This window comes from Theropithecus gelada, chromosome 8 (genome assembly GCF_003255815.1).
Source record: "Theropithecus gelada isolate Dixy chromosome 8, Tgel_1.0, whole genome shotgun sequence".
Taxonomy (NCBI): Eukaryota; Metazoa; Chordata; class Mammalia; order Primates; family Cercopithecidae; genus Theropithecus; species Theropithecus gelada.
The window spans coordinates 5,083,086-5,104,483 of NC_037676.1; the positions used below are offsets into that span (position 1 = coordinate 5,083,086).

Below are 21,398 nucleotides of genomic sequence, written 5' to 3' on the forward strand. Positions count from 1 at the left end.
TGTAGCCGTCTCTACTCCAGGACCAAAATCCCTGAAAATCTGTCTCTATACACCAGAAGTTTAGAGCTAAAATAATAAAGCTGGATTATATAATTCCTGTTTGTTTATTTATTTATTTATTTATTGAGACAGACTCTCACTCTGTCATCCAGGCTATAGTACAGTGGTGCAATCTCGGATCACTGCAACCTCCACCTCCCAGGTTCAAGCGATTCTCCTGCCTCAGCCTCTCGAGTAGCTGGGACTACAGGCACCCAGCACCACACCTGGCTAATTTGTTTTGTATTTGTAGTAGAGATCAGGTTTCCCCATGTTGGCCAGGCTGGTCTCGAACTTCTGGCCTCAGTTGATCTGCCAACCTCAGCCTCAATGCATATTATTTAAGGAGATATACTAACAATATGTAAGGCTCCCCACAAACTCATAAAATTAACCCGGAAAATAAAAGGTAAAAATCAGGTTCATTTCAGACAAGAGGCAACATAAAAGAACAGTACAGTGAGAAATACAACGGACCAGTGACAGAAGCCAGGAACCAGACTTAAAAATGCATGTGGCGTTCAAGTTCAAATACAATCCACATTAAAATGTCAACCGAATTTAAACAACCTCATGGAGAAAATTTACGTCCTCTGAATTTAGCCCTTTCTAAATGTTAAGAAAATAAAACCATAAGAGGCTAAAGTAGAGTTCTGGTCAGTAAATTAATTAATTTACATAGGCATCCCAGGAATTAATATTGTATAGAGATAGGAGAAAACACGAATTCAGTTGTATTAAAATCATCAAATCAGAAATGCAGTGTAAACATTTTGCTCCAGTAGTTTCATTGGCCAAACGCATCTTTACCTTAGTAGAGTGTTCAAAATAGCGAAAATCTACTTTGAAAGAGCACAGGTAAGGCTGTACGCAAACTTAAACACAAAAGGTTGGCCCAACATGTTTCTCATAAGAAGGGCAGAGTGAATTCAGCATCTTGTAGGTAACACATTACATAATGAAAATAGTGTTTTTTACATTGTAATATTATCATTCATAAAACCCAAACCTTGCTGATGAATGTAAATAGTAACTACATCTGTGAATAGAAACTGCTTTATTTCTTCCTGTCTGATTTGTATGCACACTTTATTTCCCACCTTATTGCACTGGGTAAGACCCTCTTGTTCAAGGCAGGGAAGGAGCAGTGACAGCATTAGAGCTCTTTGAACAACTTTGTGAGACAGACTTCTTCAGTTTATTGTGGTATAGGATATCATAAAAACCTAAAGTGTTCAACGTAATGTACCTATGTTCAAATCAATGTATCTATTATGTTAATGTGTCTGAGCCGGGCGTGGTGGCTCAAGCCTGTAATCCCAGCACTTTGGGAGGCTGAGACGGGCGGATCACGAGGTCAGGAGATCGAGACCATCCTGGCTAACACGGTGAAACCCCGTCTCTACTTAAAATACAAAAAAAATTGGCCGGGCGAGGTGGCGGCGCCTGTAGTCCCAGCTACTCGGGAGGCTGAGGCAGGAGAATGGCGTGAACCCGGGAGGCGGAGCTTGCAGTGAGCGGAGATCGCGCCACTGTACTCCAGCCTGGGTGACAGAGCGAGACTCCGTCTCAAAAAAAAAAAAAAAAAAAAAAAAAAAATGTGTCTATGTTCAAATTAATCTATAGAAAGCACAAGCTTTTTTCTGTATTTATATTTTTGAAGCCACTTTAGCTTCACAGCAAAGTTAAGAGGAAGGTACAGAGAGTTCCCATATACCTCCTTCCCCGACACATGCATTTCAGTGTCTCCCACTGGAATGCAACATGTGTTGTACCCAGTCATCCCATGTTGACACATCATTATCACCCGAAGTCCACATTTAAATTACAGTTCCTTAGAAGTGAAAAGCTTATACTATGATGGAGTACTGGTGCTGGCCAGTGGTTGCAGTGCTTCCCTAAGCTCTTTTAACTTCCTATTTCCTCTTGTTTGCTTTTGAGACAGAGTCTTCCTCTGTCCCCCAGGCTGGAGTACAGTGGTGCAATCTTGGCTCACTGCAGCCTCCGTCTTCCAGGTTCAAGCAATTCTCCTGCCTCAGCCTCCTGTGTAGCTGAGACCACAGGCACACATCACCATGCCTGGTTAATTTTTTTCTTTTTTTTTTTAGTAGAGATGGGGTTTCACAGTATTGGTCAGCCCTGTCTCAGCTTCTCAATGTGTTGGGATTACAGGCATGAGCCACTGCACCCAGCCCTCTCAACTTCTTATTTCTCAAAGAATTACAAATATCTGAGTGATCAAAAGGATTACTGCTAAATATCGGCAAATGTTACATCTCCAATTAGGATCAATCACATTAATTTTTATTTATTCATTAGCTTATTAGTATTTTCTTAACTGCCTAAGAAATTTTCTTCAGCCAAAACCAAAATTTATTCACAAAGTATTTCATAAGCAAAAACACTGAACAAGGTATTCAATTTTTGACTTCTCAAAAAAAATTTAAAGAGGGAAAACAACAAGCAATTATTTCAATGTCTAAGTGATGAGAGAAAACTTGGCAGTGGGGGGAAGGCAATCTGTAAGAGGGATTTTAAGTTGGGCTTGAAAACATGACCCCATTTAGTAATGACTCCCTACTGGTATGAAAAATACAACTGCAACATGAAGCTGGTTTAACTCACTGGAAAGCATTAATGATTGTGTTGAAAACATTTCTTAACATTCACAATTTTTGATAGGCAACATTACTGTTAATCATAACAGTAAATTTATTCCACATTTCTAAATAGCCAGCCTTATCCAAGCATACCGCCCACCAGAGCTTACCACCCACCATACTGTGAAATTCAACTGCAGTTGTGGTACTAAGAATACCTGTGGGAATGTAACTGGAAAGGAAAAAGGTGGGGGGAGGGGGGCGAGGGGGGCTTCCGTGTGGCAAAAGTCAACAATATTCTTTTGCATACAAAAGACTTCCTAGTAGGCCACAAACTGGTACCAGGACCCCTATTTTACACGTTGTGGCCTACTAGGAACCAGGCCACACAGCAGGAGGTGAGTGGCGGGTGAGCCAGTGAAGGAAGCTTCATCTGTATTTACAGCTACTTCCCATTGCTTGAATTACCACCTGAGCTCCACCTCCTGTCAGATCAGCAGTGGCATTAGATTCTCATAGGCGCGTGAGCCCTATTGTGAACTGTGCATGCGAGGGATCTAGGTTGCACGCTCCTTATGAGAATCTAATGCCTGATGATCTGTCACTGTCTCTCGTCACCTCCCAATGGCACTGTCTAATTGCAGAAAACAAGCTCAGGGCTCCCACTGATTTTACATCACGGTGAGTTGTATACTTATTTCATTATATATTACAATGTAATAATAATAGAAATAAAATGCACAATAAGTGTAATGTGCTTGAATCATTCCGAAACCATTCCTCCCTCACCCTCTCAATCCCCCAGTCCCTGGAAAAATGGTCTTTCACAAAACTGGTCCGTGGTGCCAAAAAGGTTGGGGACTGCTGGTATAAAATATCACTTGATTAATTAAAAATCAAATCTGATAGTTAGAAACTTGTCCCGCAGATGTAAGCCATAGGAATGTAGCTGATTTCAAACAGTTCAAAAGTATGTTTTACATTCCACTTTACTGGATGATACTTTAGGAGTAAAGTTAGACATATCTTTACTTTAATCATTGAAAGTGATTGGGGTGTTTCTGCCACTGTCTCCTCCATCCACCTCTCACTCCACCGACTGTGGTAAAAAGTGTGGTTGCAGGTGTTTATGGAAGGTTATTTATTATAAGAGGTTTTTTTTTTATTATTTACATTATTTATTATAAGAGTAAAAAAAGTAATAATTATTAATTTGTTACCAATTTAAGCTAACAAAATTATAAAAATCAAATTACAAAGATTTTTCTCATCAGATTTTATAGATCCTTTGTCTTAGTTGTTAGGGTAATTGGTTTTCTCAAACAACATTTATGAGAGTTTGCTAGTTTGTATGCTGTTTTGGATTTTTCTAAAGAAAGAAGAAGAATATTTGTGATTCTTCCCCAACTAGACAGTGTAATATACTGGTTAAAAGCACAGAATTCAACAACTGGGTTTAAACCAATGTCCATCTTTTTACAGATTTGTGACAAGGGGCAGGTTAATGTTTCTGCCACATGAAGACATTATGCATCATTATTAACTACAAAAGTACCCGTGTAGTTAATGAAATAGTATAACAATGAAGTTATTTCTAGGTTATACTGAGCTTCAGGAGAAAAAATTGGGGATGTTAATGGTACAATTTTTAACAACAAAATAATAGGGTACTTACGTCCCAAGCATTTTCAAGTCAGAAAATAAAGAAGGTCTAGTCTTCTGAAGAGACCAGCTTGAACTGGCAAAATTTCAAGGCAATAATATCTGTTCCAAAATAAGCTATTCTTCTGTATTTCCAACACATCTCATAGCATCAAGAAATGCTTCCTATAATTCCATAAAGTTCTTTTAAAAATACAAACCTATTTAGTAGTTGTAGTCGTGCCTTAACAAAGCAATTTCCCACACATGACGACTTTTTTAAGTGAGGTGAAATTGGCATAATATACAATTAACCATTTTAAAGTGTGCAACTCAATGACATTTTGTATCATGATGCTGTGCAACCAGCACCTCTTTCTAGTTTCAAAACGCTTTCATCACCCCAGAAAAACATCCTGTACCTGTTAAGTAATCACTCCCTATCCCTCTCTCCCCTCCATCCCTGGTAACTTCTACCTCGTTTTCTATTCTATGGCTTTACCTATTCTGGATATATTGTATGAAAGGAATTATACAACATGTGCCTTTTGTGTCTGGCTCTTTTCACTCAGTGTGTTCAAGGTTCATCCAAGTTACGCTTTTAATGAAGGCTAGTGATCGGTGTCAAAAACGCTTGTTGAATAATGACAGTATTTAATATTTATAGAGTGTATACTGAGTACTTTATTTAGGTAATCTTTCCATTCTTTTGCAGATAAAGAAACCGCCTTGCCCTGGTGCGGTGGCTCATGCCTGTAATCCCAGCACTTTGGGAGGCCAAGGTGGGTGGATCACGAGGTCAGGAGATCGAGACCACGGTAAAACCCTGTCTCTACTAAAAACTACAAAAAATTAGCCGGGTGCGGTAGTGGGTGCCTGTAGTCCCAGCTACTCGGGAGGCTGAGGCACCTGGGAAGTGGAGCTTGCAGTAAGCTGAGATCGCACCACTGCACTCCAGCCTGGGTGACAGAGCGAGACTCCATCTCAAAAAGAAAAAAAAAGAAAAAAAAAAAAAAAAAAAAGAAACTGCCTTACCCAAGGTTACACAGCTACGGTGTAGCAGGGTTAGCAGTAAAATCCACTGCCGTATCCATTAATCTTTTCAAAACACATAGTGGTCAGAGAATGCCCATATCAAGGTTTACAGCTATAGAAGATAAAAAATATTCTCTAGGCTATCTTTGGAAGTAGATGCTAGAACGAAGGTGGGCTACGAATTGAAGAAGAGCTGAATTCAAATTCAAAATTCACCATTTCTGGCTGGGTGCAGTAGCTCATGCCTCTAATCCTAGTACTTTGGGAGGCCAAGATGGGTGGATCACTTGAGGTCAGGAATTTGAGACAAGCCTGGCCAACATGGTGAAACCCTGTCTCTACAAAAAACAAAAATTAGCCAGGTGTGGTGGCATGCACCTGTAATCCCAGCTACTCAAGAGGCTGAGGCACAAGAATTGCTTGAACCCAGGAGACAGAGGTTGCAGTGAGCCAAGATCGTGCCACTGCACTCCAGCCTGGGCAACAGAGTGAGACTCCATCTAAAAAAAATTTTTTTTTTTTTTTTAACCAGTTTCAAGCACTGTCATATTTTGCCTCCTGGGACCCAATGCTGGGTCACAGGACTAGCAGCGTGGACCTCACCTCAAGCCTGAGCAGACCTAGACCCACTGAACCAGGATCTGTACTTCAGTAAGATCCCCCAGGTGATCCACACGTTAGTAAGGTTTAAAAAGCACCGCTCTAGCTGTCTCATAAAGAAAGGGGCAGGAAGCTAAATATCTAACACAGCCTATTTAACCAAGAAAGCGAAGATGAGTAATAAAGTACTGAAAGTATGTGGTTAAGAACGCGTTTCCCTTTTAAAAGACATTGACTGACAGAGACTGAATTCCAGGTGGTGAGAGGGAAAACAAGCTGCATGCTGACCTAGGCTTGAATATTCTTACGAAAAAGCTCAACTCAGTTGGACACAGACACTTAAGTTCAATTTATTCTGCTTGCACTCTACCTAATCCTTTCCAGTTTCCAAAAATGAAAATGGGTGATTCTCAGATGTTAAGACTTAACTGCTCAGTAATATCCACTTTATAAATACAGCTAAGCAATGACCAGGGCGACCCAGCATGTCACCACTGTACTCACATGTGAAGTCCAAACATCTTTATAAATAACTAAGTGCGTACTTCTCTTATCAAAAGGAAAACAAAGAAATAAATATAACAAATTCCAATGTAACTAAAATAAATAAGAGAAACATCACTTCACTGTATGAAAACACAGCAGAAATTATTACCAACACAGACAATAAACCAAATATTATGGCTACGAAGAGTGATCACTATTTTTTGTTAATCTTTCCGCGAGTTTGAATTACAAAGTTGTTTTTCTTAAATGAACATCAGGTCATCTTATATTAATGAATTTTAGCAAGAAACACATTAACTACGTGGGTAATTTGCAATTTAGGCTGATGCATAATTTTTATGTAATATATTTTTAACTCATCGGGGTGAGAAGAAATTCTGAGATTTAAAAAAAAAAAAAAAACAGGTCATCCATCTACTCATTTATTCATTCAATAAATGAGGACTGAGTTCCATGTCCAATCCTAGGTCCTGGGGCTATGCAAGCACACAGGCACATTCTCTGCCCTCGAAGGACTGGCAATTGATAACTAACCAGTATCTAAGTATCAAAAGAGGACACTTACATTTTTAAAACATTCTTCCTTGTGCCAGGGAGAGTGCGGCTGTCTCTAAACTACTGTCAAAACTACTGTTTACAATTTAACACTTGAAATAAACGATCTACTACAATAAACTGTACACACAGAATATTAGAATTACATAAAAAGAAAAAAGACGGTGAATAATAGTATGTGTGTATATTCTTTCTTATTTTATTGTTACCCAGCCAAACTAAAGTCGAAAGAAACCGCAGGGCCAGGCGTGGTGGCTCACAAGGAAGAGGCGGGGGGATTGCCTGGGCTCAGGAGTTCGATTCCAGTCTGGGCAACATGGTGAAACCCCGTCTTTACTAAAATATAAAAAATTAGCCAGGCATGGCAGCGTGCACCTGTAATCCCAGCTACTCCCAGCTACTCAAGAGGCTGAGGCAGGAGAATTACTAGAACCCAGGAGGTGGAGGTTGTAGTAAGCCGAGATCACACCACTGCCCTCCAGCCTGGGCGACAGAGTAAGACTCCGCCTCAAAAACAAAAAAACAAAAAAAAAAAGGAAGAAAGAAATTGCGTAACATTCATTGGAGATGTGGTGTGTGTTGACAGAGTTTGAATTTGTGTCCCCATCCAAATCACAGGTTGAACTGTAATCACCAGTGTTGAAGGTGGGGCCCGGTGGGAGGTGACTGGATCCTGGGGGCAGAGTTCTCATGAATGCTTCAGCCCCATCCCACCTTGGCACTGCATAGTGAATGAGTTCTCAGGAGATCTGGTTGTTTAAAAGTGTGTAGAACCGCCACGCCCTTTCCTGCTGCTCCGCCCATGGAAGATGGCGCCGCTTCCCGGCTTTGCTTTCTGCCATGATTGAAACTTTCCTGAGGCCTCCCCGGAAGCCACTGTGCTTCACGTACAGCCTGCAGAAGCGTGAGCCAATGAAACCTCTTTTCTCCATAAATTACTCAGGCTCGGGCATTTCTTTATGGCGGTGTGAGAACTGACCAATACATACGTGGCATAGCAAAACATCGTGGGCAGCCTACAGAGGAAGAGTGGGGCCACGGTAAGCACAAAAGCACTTGACTCTGCCATAGCCTCCCTAGAGCCACTAACCAGGAAGCAGACGATGGTATCTACACGGCAAAGCTAAGTATGCAGTCTCTGTATTACCCAAGAGTACAATAATTTAACAATAATCATTATCAGTTAATCAATTAATTACTTAAGCCAATCAATAATTGGATATGAAATATCATTAATAATTTTACATTAAATAATTGTTATTATTAATATTAATATTAATTTAACGATTTAATATAAAATATTTAATTTTAAATTTTTCAATTTTAAGTTTTAATATTCTAAAAATTAGTATAAAGTATTTAATATTATTAAATATTTTTAATAACATTACTAATTATTAATATATTATTAATATATACGATGCTTGTTAAATTATTAGGTGGAACTTTAATATTCTGGCAGAGAAACTTTCAGAAACAAGAACCCATGAAAAAGAACTAAAAAATAGATCTATTATGAACATATGGCAAGCTGTTAGTTTAGCTGAGAAAACTGCATTACATAATTGCCACTCTCTGGTTAAGGACAGTCTAACAAATTTTCTGTACTAAATTTTCCAATGAAATTCATTTCATTTGGAATTCCTATTCAATTCATTGGAAATGAATTTTAGGAGAAATGCATTAGGTGGATCATGCATCAGAAGTATCAGGTAGCAAAATGTACAATGTTGTCAATTATAGCTTTGAAAAAAAGTACAACAGTTTTCTAAAATCCAGTATTTCTTTTTTTTTTTTTTTTTTTTTTGAGACGGAGTCTCGCTCTGTCACCCAGGCTGGAGTGCAGTGGCCGGATCTCAGCTCACTGCAAGCTCCGCCTCCCGGGTTCACACCATTCTCCTGCCTCAGCCTCCCGAGTAGCTGGGACTACAGGCGCCTGCCACCTCGCCCGGCTAAGTTTTTGTATTTTAAGTAGAGACGGGGTTTCACTGTGTTAGCCAGGATGGTCTCGATCTCCTGACCTCGTGATCCGCCCGTCTCGGCCTCCCAAAGTGCTGGGATTACAGGCTTGAGCCACCGCGCCCGGCCTAAAATCCAGTATTTCTTACATCAGTTCTCTTCAAAAAGATTAACATTGTGCCTAAAACCAAATTCACAGAGGGTCCTCACACAGAGACTGTAACAGAAGTATGATGTTCCTTGGAAATCTATTTTAACTTGGGGATAGAGTTAAGAAGCCTTGAAAGAATAGATGGTTAACGATGTCCCCAAAGTCCCTGAGGGACATCTAAATGATATCTAAATGATGGACAGCTGAAGACAGTTTTTGAAGTTACAGATAAAATCAAACCATGGTTGAATTTTCCAATGAAGACCTGAAGTTAAGATATTCTGTGCTATTATTTAATACTTACAGCGAGAACTGCTTGATTGAGATGTCAGAAACAAAAGTGAAAATTCAGATGCCTGGCAGAACACTGCAAAGGTTAAAGTGCACCTTTAGGTAAGGCCAAAGCTTGGAATTTGTGCTGCAGTTCAGCATGGACCAAGTTGAGGTCCTAGAGGTCTCAGTCATAAAGCAAAGGCGGGGAACTGAGGTCTACAGTGAAGACCTGTGTTACCTCACGGTTGATCCAAGTTAATAGAAAAGTAAAGACAAACAGTGTGATCCCTGAAGGCTATGATTTGGAAAAGGATGGGTGGCAACAAGTACCCTCTCGACCTGTTAGCCTTATCCATTTAAAGGATTTGCCAAATACAGCAACTTTTTCGTTAATATACATAATCTTAGTTTACTTTTTAAATTTTTTTTTTCCCTGATAACTCAGCCAACAGATTCAAATGCTTCTCAAGGCCACACTCAACTCACCATCATGCAACCACATTGCCAAGCACCAGGACGATGATCTGTGTTGCCGTTGGCAATACTAGAGGGCTCGAGTCACACTTCCTGGTGTCCCATTCGCTGCCAACCAATCTCTCTGATGTAGCAGCAGCAGTACGTCTAGGAATAACGTATGAGCAATACGTCTGATAATAACCCCTAACTCAGCAAATGGCACCATTACACATAACCCTAGTGCTTCCACTGCTTTATGTACCATTGACTCTTCAGCTCTCTTAGTCATTGGATTCAACCTGCTTTTTTCAAGGTCTCTGACAACATCCACCTGATGAAATTGAACAGTGGCTTCTGTCTCCTCCATTCACCTTCCAGCAGCACTCAGCACAGCTGAGCATCCTTCCTTCCTGAAACAGTCCCCCTTCTGACCGACGCCACGTTCCCCTGATGTCTCCCCCAGGTTGCTAGCTAGCCGTTCCCGGGTCCCCTTGCCTCCCCCTTCTCCCTGACTTCTGCACGGCGGCACAGCCCAGAGCTCAAACCAAAACTCACTGTTTTCTTCATTCTACACTCCCTTCCAGTTACCATGGCTGGAGTGAATAACCTTTCCTCTGAACACGTACATATATGTAATCTGATATGTGATATCTCTATTTGAATGTCTAGTAGGAATCCCAGACTCAATATGCCTACGTCAATTTTTTATTGTACCCCAAACCCTGCACACAATTTTCTCCCCCCAGAATTCTCTAACTCAGCAAATGGCACTATTATCTATAGTTAGTTGCCCCAGGAAAAAATTTAGGTGGGAGTCTTCTTGACTTCTCCATTCCCACACACCTCACATTACAGATTCCACTAGATCTTCCTAGGAAGTGCGCCGACCTGCTCTCTCCTCCCCACCTATCAACCCCTCCTCTAGACACAGCTGCAGTCATTTCTCACCTCGATGATCCTAGCTGCCTCCTGCTGCCCACCCTGTTCTTACCTCCCTGCAATCCATTCTTTGCTGAGAGGCCAGAACCACTCTCTAGTTAAAACAGTCTGATGGCTTCTGCCTCCCTCGCTTTGATCTGCACAGCCATACTGGGGCCCTACAGCCTTCTCCAACACCTGTCCTCCTCACTCCTGGTGCCTCAGGTATTTCTCTTTCTTGCAAAAGTGTATCCTTAGGACCTGTGCACTGGCTTTTCTGTGCCAGGTGCATTAAGTAGATTCTGTCTAGCACCTTTAGAAAATTAAAGAAAAAATAGTAATGTAAAAATTTGAAAATGGTGATCAAAGTTTATTCCTAATCATGTCTGTGGTTGCATCTCAGGGTGACTCCACAGTCTTCTCCCACTAAAAAAATCACGTTGACTCTTTCAAACTCCAACATTCATCATTCTTAGCACTCACAGGCTTGTCCACATCTTTTCAAATGTCCTCCTGGAGGGCAGCACCAAAGCCCTCCATTTTCCAGATGAATCACTTTTTGGTATCTGTCCTCAATCAGGAGACTACGGTCCTGGGAAGCACGGCGGCTCCAACCTGGGAAATGCGCACCTTGGGGTCTTGCCAGCAGCAACAGACAGGGGGATGGAGGACCTAGACTGCAGCACCTGCTCCCCATGCTCCCAGTGGCCAGTGGCCACGCTGACGCAGCCTGCAGGAGCCTCTGCAAAGAACGAGCTCCGGCACTGTTCAGGAACCACCTCAAGTGAAAGGAGCAGACAAATTCTGTGTCTATGCCTGGGCAAAACCAGAATCCATTATTTTAATAAGGAAAATGTATAAATTAGGTGTCCTGGAGATAGCTGTTCATAGTCACTGCCTTAAAACAATGCCGTGACAGAGATGTGTTTCTAAGATCCACATTCAAGTCAGACAAACTAGTCTTGCCCAGAGTCTCCATCACTAAACTCACTGTTTATTTGCAGCATCTTTCTCGGCTGCAAAAATGTTCTGTCAGGATCCAGTGAGACAGTGCATGGGAAAATACTCTGTGAAGTATAAAGTCCTTTACCAAGGTGTAATCTGTAGCACGATAAAAAGGACTTTGAAATCAAGTCGTGAAAGTTCAGAGACCCAGGCCTGAGATCCTAGTGAGCTTGCAAGTGCAAGCAATAAATGTCTGCTAGAAAGAACTGAAGGGAACCCTCAGAAACTCAGCATCCGTGTGACACACCAATTACAATGTGGCTGAAAATTATTCCTAACATGAGTTATGAAGTTAATCTGCCATCTTAAGGTTAAAAAGAGAATGGTTTTTCAAGATGATCCCTTTTGAATAGACTTGGGAATGCAGGGTGATGAACTAACACCAGTGAAAAGCCGAGATTCCAGTTCTGGTTCTACCATGAGTTATAATTTTAGGAGAGCGGCTCAGCATTTCTTTAATGTAAAATGAGAGGCATGAACTGAGTGAACTGCGTGTGTTCTTCTAACAGTTCATTGATTCTATGCTCACCACTGATAAAAACATGTCTCACCTGACTCATTGCTTACTAAGTTCAATGTGGATCACATTATCTCAAGAAAATAGTTCATGATGACATCATTTTTGATTAAGAAAACACTAGATTATTTGTTGATAGTTAGCGGGCTTGACATTTTCTTATAAAGCTGATTTAGCTTTTAAGCCCTACACTTGAATTCATAAGTGAATTAGCTTTAAATCTCTATTATCAGATCCTTTTCACAAGCTGCTCAGGACCAAAATCTTAAAATCTGAATATAGGCTGAGTTATTCCTCACTGTGCTGGACAGAGTGACACGGAGTGGTAGCTGGAAAAGGGGAAGACTGGATCATAGGACACTCCGCTTGTATTTTAGCATCCACAAAAGGGCTTCAAGGGAAAGTAGAATTGTGGATAAGTCACAGGAAAATGCAGGAAACACCAAATTAAGTGAGAGTGGGATAAAGAGTATTTAAAGGTTCAAATTGTACTACGCTTGAACAACACATAACAAAACAATGCGAGTCTAAAGGGACACTTTGGTCAAATTAATTTCTTTATTTTTCCGTTGTGTTACTTCCTGTCTCCCATAAATCGGAAGCTCGGCAACTCCTGGCATGGTTTTCTATTTCCATGTATCTGCCAGACAATTTGGTCACGAAGGAGGAAAAACATAAATTATTCTCTTTCCTGAAAACAGTAGAGCTAACACTGGAGGTGTGAACTGCTGTAAACATGGAAAAATTGCCAATAAACTTCTCAAAAACATTAAGTCAAAATTCAAACTGAATTGTTATAAAATCGTCACAGTTTCTGATATGACTAGCTGGGCCACATACGACCATCTAATTCTGAAGAACTGCTACAACTCCCCTTTACAAGAAATTTCCAGAGAATACCACACAAACCCTGAAATAAAAACATGCTCAGTAATGTTTTTCTTGGAGGCAAGTTTATACTGCTAGCCAAAGAGAATATTTTAAGAATCCCCCAACTGCATTGGAGACAGGGTTAGAAGGAGGAGGACGAAAGAGAGCGAGAGTGCCAGAGACAGAAAGAGAGATTCCTTGTACACAAAGTCAATGTATATAATATATGATATGGATACTTCAAATCTTGACCCTAAAAGAAATTGGAACTGTGAAGTTTATATCTGAAGTTATATACAAGACATAGATAAATATTAAATTGGGTGCTAAGCTTTAAACATTATGTAGAATGGCTTTGTGAATGGTGGTGGCAACTATCCTCTCTCAGATTTCTTATGTTTATACTATTGAATTTATTTAAAAGTTAAAGGAGGGGGCCATGCAAAAAGCAGCAGTCATCTTTGTCTTCTTGAAGACTGAGATGAACAGAGAAAGTGACTCAGCTTGTTTCTAAAGTTTTTGAGGGTGCAAGTCAGGAGCAACCTATGAACATCAATACAATACATATATCCATTTGTGTGATTTATATATGTGTGGTATATTATACCTGACAGCCATCATGGTTACCTTGTAATCACACTAACAGATATTTCACCTGAAGCCATAGGCCATCTAGGCCTTCGCAATCTCCCAAGAGTTGATACTATTCACAAATAGCATCATCATCAGTAAGGCAAGGGCAATACAGACACACATTTGTGGCCTTTGCCATGAACAAGGGGAAAAAAGGTAGCACAGAGGGCAAAGAGCAATTTGGGAAAAGTTGAATTTTTAAATTATTTTCATTTTTTTTAAGATAGAAGAGCTGGGATGAAGCTTCAGTGCTAATAGAAGTATAGGGACAGAGGCAGCAGTTGAAGGTACGGGAGCCTGTAAACTTCAGCACACAGAAGGAAACCTAGCTCTGAAACCAAGACACTAGCCTGGTCCTACCAGTGCCCAAATATCTCCATTTGGAAAGCACAGTAGATGTGTAAGATATACTTTTTTTTTTTTTTTAATACAGTACGTGATCTTCTGAGATCAGCTATTCCACTCGGCATGATGCCCCCGAAAGTCATGCAAGCTGCTGCACCTATCACCATTCCTTCCGATTCCTGAGTTACACTCCACAACATGGATGGTCCAGCTGGTTGATCCATTCACCCACTGGAGGGACAGCTGTGCTGTTTCCAGGTCCACTTGATGATAAGTAAGGCTGCTACAAACATTCACGTACAGACTCTGTGTGAACACAAGCTTTCATTTCTCCGAGGCAAGTATCTGGGAGTGGGACTGCTGAGTGGACATTTAGCTTTCTGTGGAACTGCCAAACTGTTTCTCAGAGTGGCTGGACCACTTCCCACTCGCACTAGCAGCCGTTCCAGCTGCACTGGCTCCTTGCTGGAGTGCGACTGCTATTTTTTACTTTAGCCATTTTAATGGATATGTAGTGGATCTCACCATATTTCTGAAGTGAGCAATAATGATGAGAATCTTTTTAGATGCTTATTTGCCATCTGTGTGTCCTCAGTAAAATGTCTATACAAGTCTCTTCTTTGCCAGTTTTTGTTTGGGCTGTTTGTTTTCTTATTGTTCAGTATTGAGAGTTCTTTATATATTCCGGACATAAATCTTTTGTCAGATATGAGATTTGCAAATGTTTTCTTCTGATCTCTTCATAATATCTTTCACAGAGTAAAGCTTTCAATTTTGATGAAATCTAATTTATCAGTGTTTTCTGTTATTGATCATGCTTTTGGTGTATTTAAGAACTCTTTGCCTATACCAAGATCATTTTTCTTATTTGTTTACTTATAGAAGTTTTTTACCTTTACATTTAGTCTATGATCCATTTGGAGGTAATTTTTTTGGCCCGTGTAAGGTACAGAATGAGGTTCTCCCTTCCTTCTTCCTCTCCTCTCCTCTCTTCTTTCCTTTCCTTTTCTTTTCTTTTTTGAGACAGGGTGTCTCTCTGTCACCCAGGCTGAAGTGCAGTGGCATGGTATTGGCTCACTGCAACCTCCATCTCACCGGTTCAAGTGATTCTTGTGCCTCAGCCTCCTGAGTAGCTGGGACTACAGGCAGGTGCCACCACGCCCAGCTGTTCTTTTTATCTTTGGTAGAGACGGGGTTTCACCATGTTGACCAGGCTGGTCTCCAATTCCTGACCTCAGGTGATCCACCCAAAGTGTTGGGAAGGTTCCTTTTCTTGCTTGTGTATGGCCAACTGCTCCAACACCACTTGTTGAAAAGACTGAATTTCTCCACTGAACTGCCTTCATGCCTTTGTCAAAACCCATGGGATATATTTTTGGGGTCTATTTCTGGATTCTCTATCTGTTCTATGTGTCTACCAATACCACACTGCCTTGAGGACCACAGCTTGAAGGGATGCCCCAAAACCAGGTAGTGCCAGTCCCCCTCCTTGTTATTTTCTTTCTAAATTGTTTTGGCTATTCTGGTTCCTTAACGTCTCCACAGAAATTTTAGAACCAGCGTGTATCTTGAAAGATTCTGCTGAGATTTTGAATGGAATGTGTTAAATCTATATCATTTTGGGGAGGAGTGACATGTTCACTGTACTATGTCTTCCAATCCATGAACATTGTATGTCTTTTAATATACTTAGTTCTTTGATCTTTAAAATCAGCATTTTGTAGTTTTCAGCATACAGATCCTGCACTTATTTTATTAGCTTTATATTGAAGTTTCAATGGAATTTTTGCATCTGGATGACTTGCTCAAGTCAGTTGTCAGCTCTAATTGCTGTTTTGTAGATTACTTGTGACTATCTACATAGAAAATTGTGTTGTTTATAAATAGAGATAGCTTTATTTCTTCCTTTCTAACCTACATGCCTTTTATTACCTTTTCTTTTCTGATTGCCTTGTACCTCATTCATTCACTTACGTGTCTGAGTGCCCCAGGTTCTTCCCTCCAGGCAAGGAGTCCAGACTAAAGATCAGAAGTTTATTAAATAATGTGTTTTAATGCCCACCTTTCTCATATCAAGAAATCCCAGAAGAGATACAACAACCTAAAATTTCACCCAGTTCTGTTTCTGTGTATGATTGGCTGGGGAGCACTGGCAGGACACTGAGCAGAGACATGCAGGCAACCAGGGAGCAGGTCTCTATCCATGTTGACAGCAAAGGCAGTACATTCTCACGTCTGACCTCTATGGACTGCTCAAAGTCCCAAAAGAATAAGTTGGGTAAAGAATCCTGTACAGATGCATATCTTTAGAAATAACATTTTTTCCTCCAAAACCTGAGGGAAGGGGAGTAGTCAGATGAAGATACAGAGACAATCTGAATTGGAGAGAAATAAAACACAGAACTCATTCACTGATGCTAGAGTTATTAAATAGACAGTAGTCCACCCTATCCAAAGGGGGTACAAGTTCATGGCCCCCTGGGGGATGCCTAAAACTGTGGATAGTTCTGAACCCTACATATACTATACACAATTTTTTTTCTTTCTTCACAATTTCACAAGTCAAAGACTCATTTTTTTCCATAGATCTTAGCTACATCAGCATACCGGTTTTCTTTCTTTATTAAGTGGACAACGTTCACCTTTTCACTTAAAGAAAGCACCTTGGAGCGCCTCTTTGGCATATCAAAGTTGTCAGCATCAATACTCTTGTGCTTGGGGAACATTATTAGGCCAAATAAGGGTTTCTTGAAGACAAACACTGCAAAACCACGAGGTTCTATCTGATAACCAAGAGGCTACTAAGCAAGGGCAAGCAGCACCTACTCCATGGACAGGCTGGAATGAAGGATGATTCACATCCCAGGGAGAATGGAGCAGGATGACCTGAGATTTCTTCATGCTACTCAGAAAAACATGCATTTAAAGACTTATAAACTGTTCTTTTCTGGGATTTCCCATTTAATATTTTCAGGCTATGGTACCTGAAACCACAGAAAGCAAAACCCTGGATGAGGGGGGGACTACTGTCTTTCATCCAAATAAACATAAAGCAGTACTAGTATATAACTAGGTAAGGAGATCCCCAATTGCCACCAGTGCAAATCAATAGTGCTTACTTTCGGAATTTCAGCGTTTCCACTTCACAACTAGAAGCACTAATCTCTTTAAACTCTGCCACAGCACGGAAAAAAGACCATGGCCATTCTTGAAAATATATGTGTAGCTTTTGCATGTTATAATTCTACTGGTTTAAATGAACACAGTATGAGTATGAATAGAATATATTCTTGGGAGAGGAGGAGGAAAGACGGATCCCACAGATGCAAAATGGTAACACAAGTAACAGATGATGCTACTGTCATCAGAAAGCAATGCTTTGGAGCAACCTTAGGTTGAGGATCAAAGTAAAAATAGAACTAATAACAGATCATTTCAATTGTTATGAATAACGAAAATAATTACGTACTTTTAAAAACTATCTTTAATGTATAGAAATAAGGGCAAATGATGTTACAGATAGATATACATAGGATAAAACCTATCCAAATGGGATTGAAAGAACATGTTTCATCCTAAGTAAATCCATCTGTACAAACAATCGCTGAACTATTTTGGCTCTGCAAACCACCACCACCACAGGTCATAGTATTTCTTGGTCACACATAGAGGAAAGCTCTTTGACTGTGAGAATGTGCATTCTGCGTTTCTTTCAGTGTCTTTCTAATCTTGCTTCTGATTTATCTTAGAGGCTACTCACTTCCTGCTCTCTACCCTCCCCGTCCTCCTGCTGCCCCAGGACTTGGCACTTGTTGAAGGGCAGCAGCCCAGGGAAGACCAACAGGAGGAAAGACGGGTGTTCCCAGCTCACAGGAAAGTGTGCAGATCCACAAGGGTGCACGCTGGCCTGAGTGCTGATGTCAGCACCTCAGGGTGACCCACTCTATCAAAATGCCTTGTTTTAAAATATGCAGTTCACACACAGGGCTTACCCAATCATAAGAGAGAACCCAGCAGCCACGCGCGATTCCCAGCAGCACATTCAGGGTGCGAAGTGGCTTCCCGGAAAGCACGTGAGTCGTGGTCTCACAGACGTCTGGTGCAATTGAAAAGCCTTTCAGTTTATCCACAACCTGGATGACGACATTCTGCTTTCTATCAAATCGGGGGGAAAATGAACAAAATGAATGAGTTTGTTGCACATGAACTTCAAGGCAGTTACACTCAATATTAGTAATAATAAAACTAGAAAGCCAACATTTTAAACTGATTTTGGTTATGGTGCTTATGTCTTAACTGACTTACAACCAATGGTTTGGAACCTGGGGAAATAAACTTCAGATCTCAATTCTATTTTAATGGCTCAGAAGACAAGCCCACAGGTTGTCAATGGCTTTCCACAGTGGCTGGGCTGGGTAGGGACAGAGCCAGCATCAGAAACCAGGCCCCTGGCCGGGCGCAGTGGCTCCCGTCTATAATCCTGGCACTTTGGGAGGCCGAGATGGGTGGACCACGAGGTCAGGAGTTCAAGATCAGCCTGGCCAACATGGTGAAACCCCGTCTCTACTAAAAGCTACAAAAATTAACCAGGTGTGGTGGCACGTGCCTGTGGTTCCAACTACTCGGGAGGTTGAGGCAGAAGAATCACTTGAACCCGGGAAGTGGAGGTTGCAGTGAGCCGTGATTGTGTCACTGCACTCCAGTCTGGGCAACAGGGCGAGACTCCACCTCAATAAAAAAAAAAAAAAAAAAAAAGGAAAACAGGCCCCTGACATCAGACCAACACTCTTCCCATCGGGGCAACAATTTGTTTTTCAGGCCTATCTGAACCTGTCTGTGCATGCTCAGAACCAAGACCCTCACTTATTTTATTTTGAAAATGTAACATTTATTGAGTATCAACACACAGTTTTTCTACTAAAAGGGGAAAAAAGACCCTTTTTATTAAATCATCAGATCAAATCTGGGACCTATTTGTCACAAAGCTCATGACCATTACCGCTTCTCTCCTGCTCTGTCATTCCCTTAATACTTAAAATATCCTTTAAAAAAATATATTCTTTCCATCCAACTTCCTTACCAAACAACCCTCAGTTCTTTCCTCCCTTTTATAATAACCTTTCTATGCCTTTAGTTCTGACATTGGTTTTCTCTCTCTCCCAGAAAATTTAAAAAATCCCCAATGAAGGGCTTTCTAAGCTACACTGTGATATACACAATAATATGGTAAAACTCCGTCTCTACTAAAATCACAAAAAAATTAGCCGGGCGTGGTGGCGGGCCCCTGTAGTCCCAGCTACTCGGGAGGCTGAGGCAGGAGAATGGCGGGAACCTGGGAGGTGGAGCTTGCAGTGAGCCGAGATTGCGCCACTGCACTCCAGCCTGGGTGACAGAGCGAGACTCCGTCTCAAAAAAAAAAAAGAAAAAAAAAAGAAATAAACATCTCTCCTCTCCAAAAATTATATTACAAAGAGGAAGATGTTATTGTCTATGCTTATACAGACTGTCTCTAACACTCTTCCTTCCAAATGATGGTGTTCCTTAGTTTTATTTTATTGTTTTGAGACAGGGTCTTGCTCTGTTGCCCAGGCTGGAGTGCAGTGGCACAATCATGGCTCACTGCATTGTTGATCTCCTGGGCTCAAGTGATCCTCCTGCCTTATCCTCCCAAGTAGTTGGGACTATAGGCAACTCACCACCAAGTCTGGCTAACTTCTGCATTTTTTTGTAGACACAAGGTTTTGCTGTTACCCAGGCTGGTCTTGAACTCCTAGTCTCAAGCAATATGCCCACCTGGGCCCCTCAACTCACGCCCCTGGGATTATAGGCGTAAACCAATGCACCCAGCCTTCTTAGTTTTGTCTCTAGTGATCTTAGGTATGTCCATCTCAAGACCTGTTTCTTTATCTGTAAAATGAAAGGGCTGAATTATATCATGCTTTTAAATTCTTAGAGATCTTTAGGGTAGAAAAGATATGTGAGTCAAGATCTGGGCCTCATCACCACTTCAACCCGAGAATCTGTGCTTGAGTCAAGAAAAATAATTAAATTTGGAAAAAAATAAAGGCAAAAATGATAAAAGAAAACAAAAAGTAAAAACCTCTAAACCAGACACTCCCTAGAACTCCATCCTGAGGCTGGCAGCTACTTGCTGGATGTGCCAATAAGTAACGAGTGTCTCTGCAAGGCACAGCTAATCCACATAAAATCAGAATGTCCAGGTCTTGTTCTTAACTATCACAAGAAGTCTATGTGGAGCAAAAAAGAGTAAGACATGAAGATGGCCTAAATGAAAAGTTTTATTTTTAAATCTTGAATGAGAAAAGAACTAGTTAACTGGTAATTTTTTTTTTATTTTGGAAAAATACAAAGACTTTAAAAAATATTACACATATATTCAATATTCACTTCTGTATTAGACTATTTAGGATGTTCAATATATTTCATAATATATTTACAAAAATTTTGAGTGACCCCCTTTTTCACTATGTAATGTATGGTATTCGATGATCAATCCTTTTATTTTTAAGCCACAGGCAGGAAAAGGATCCCACTACTGAACATGTTCTAAACGTGCCCCTCCCTGCGGCCCATTTTTCACTGAAATGTTCCAATGTTTTGATGGATGTCTTAAAACCTTAAAACCTATGATTGATATCAAAAACATGGGTTTCCCCTTTAAACAGGAATTCAAAAATCTGTTGCAAAGAATATAGTACTGTATTTTTGTTGGATGTTCTTTGTTGTGTTAAATGTTTAAGGGAGATGATAAGAGCATGCCAACAAGCTGTTAACCCTTCCACAAAATGCACAGATAGCAACTTTCATACTGCTGTGGAAAGCCTTCTGCTGCAGTGTTGCTTTAAGACCTTTAAGGGAAATGTTTTGGTCAATGATGTTCCACTTCTTGAACATTCATGAAGCTATTTGGTATCAAGCAAGCAAAAGAACATCAAAATGAGCACACACCTCTTAATGCTGCCTAAACAACCCGAGCATTTTCAAGGCTAAATTGCTCACATTTGGTACATGTTTAATTTTCAGTGACCTTCTAACTCAGATATTAATTTTGTAAAGTAAAAGTGATACAGGAACAGATTGACAAATTGCCTAAAGGCACCCAGAATTATAGTATATGAGAGAAAAGGTTAACATTTTACATTGAACAGAAATCAAAACAAGTACTTACTCAGATGGCATGCTTGTCATGACTAATGTTCTTGTTGGCTAGAGATTTCAAACAAGAAGGAACAAAAAACAGTCAAAAACATAAAAAATATTTTTCCCACAGAAA

At 40.6% G+C, this 21,398-nt stretch overlaps 1 protein-coding gene across 3 annotated transcripts in view; it reads right to left on the bottom strand.

Annotated features, from left to right (window-relative positions):
- The window catches only part of MCPH1 (microcephalin 1), a 241,095-nt gene that overhangs the window by 150,143 nt on the left and 69,554 nt on the right, over positions 1-21,398 (bottom strand). For 2 of the 3 annotated variants that reach the window (XM_025393866.1, XM_025393865.1), the window contains exons 10-11: positions 21,294-21,331; positions 18,097-18,259 (exon numbers count right to left, since the gene is read on the bottom strand). The exons of the other annotated variant lie outside the window; for it this stretch is intronic. In XM_025393866.1, coding sequence (XP_025249651.1) covers positions 18,097-18,259; positions 21,294-21,331 — 201 coding nt within the window. The remainder of the gene's footprint in view (positions 1-18,096; positions 18,260-21,293; positions 21,332-21,398) is intronic. 3 annotated transcript variants of the gene reach the window in all.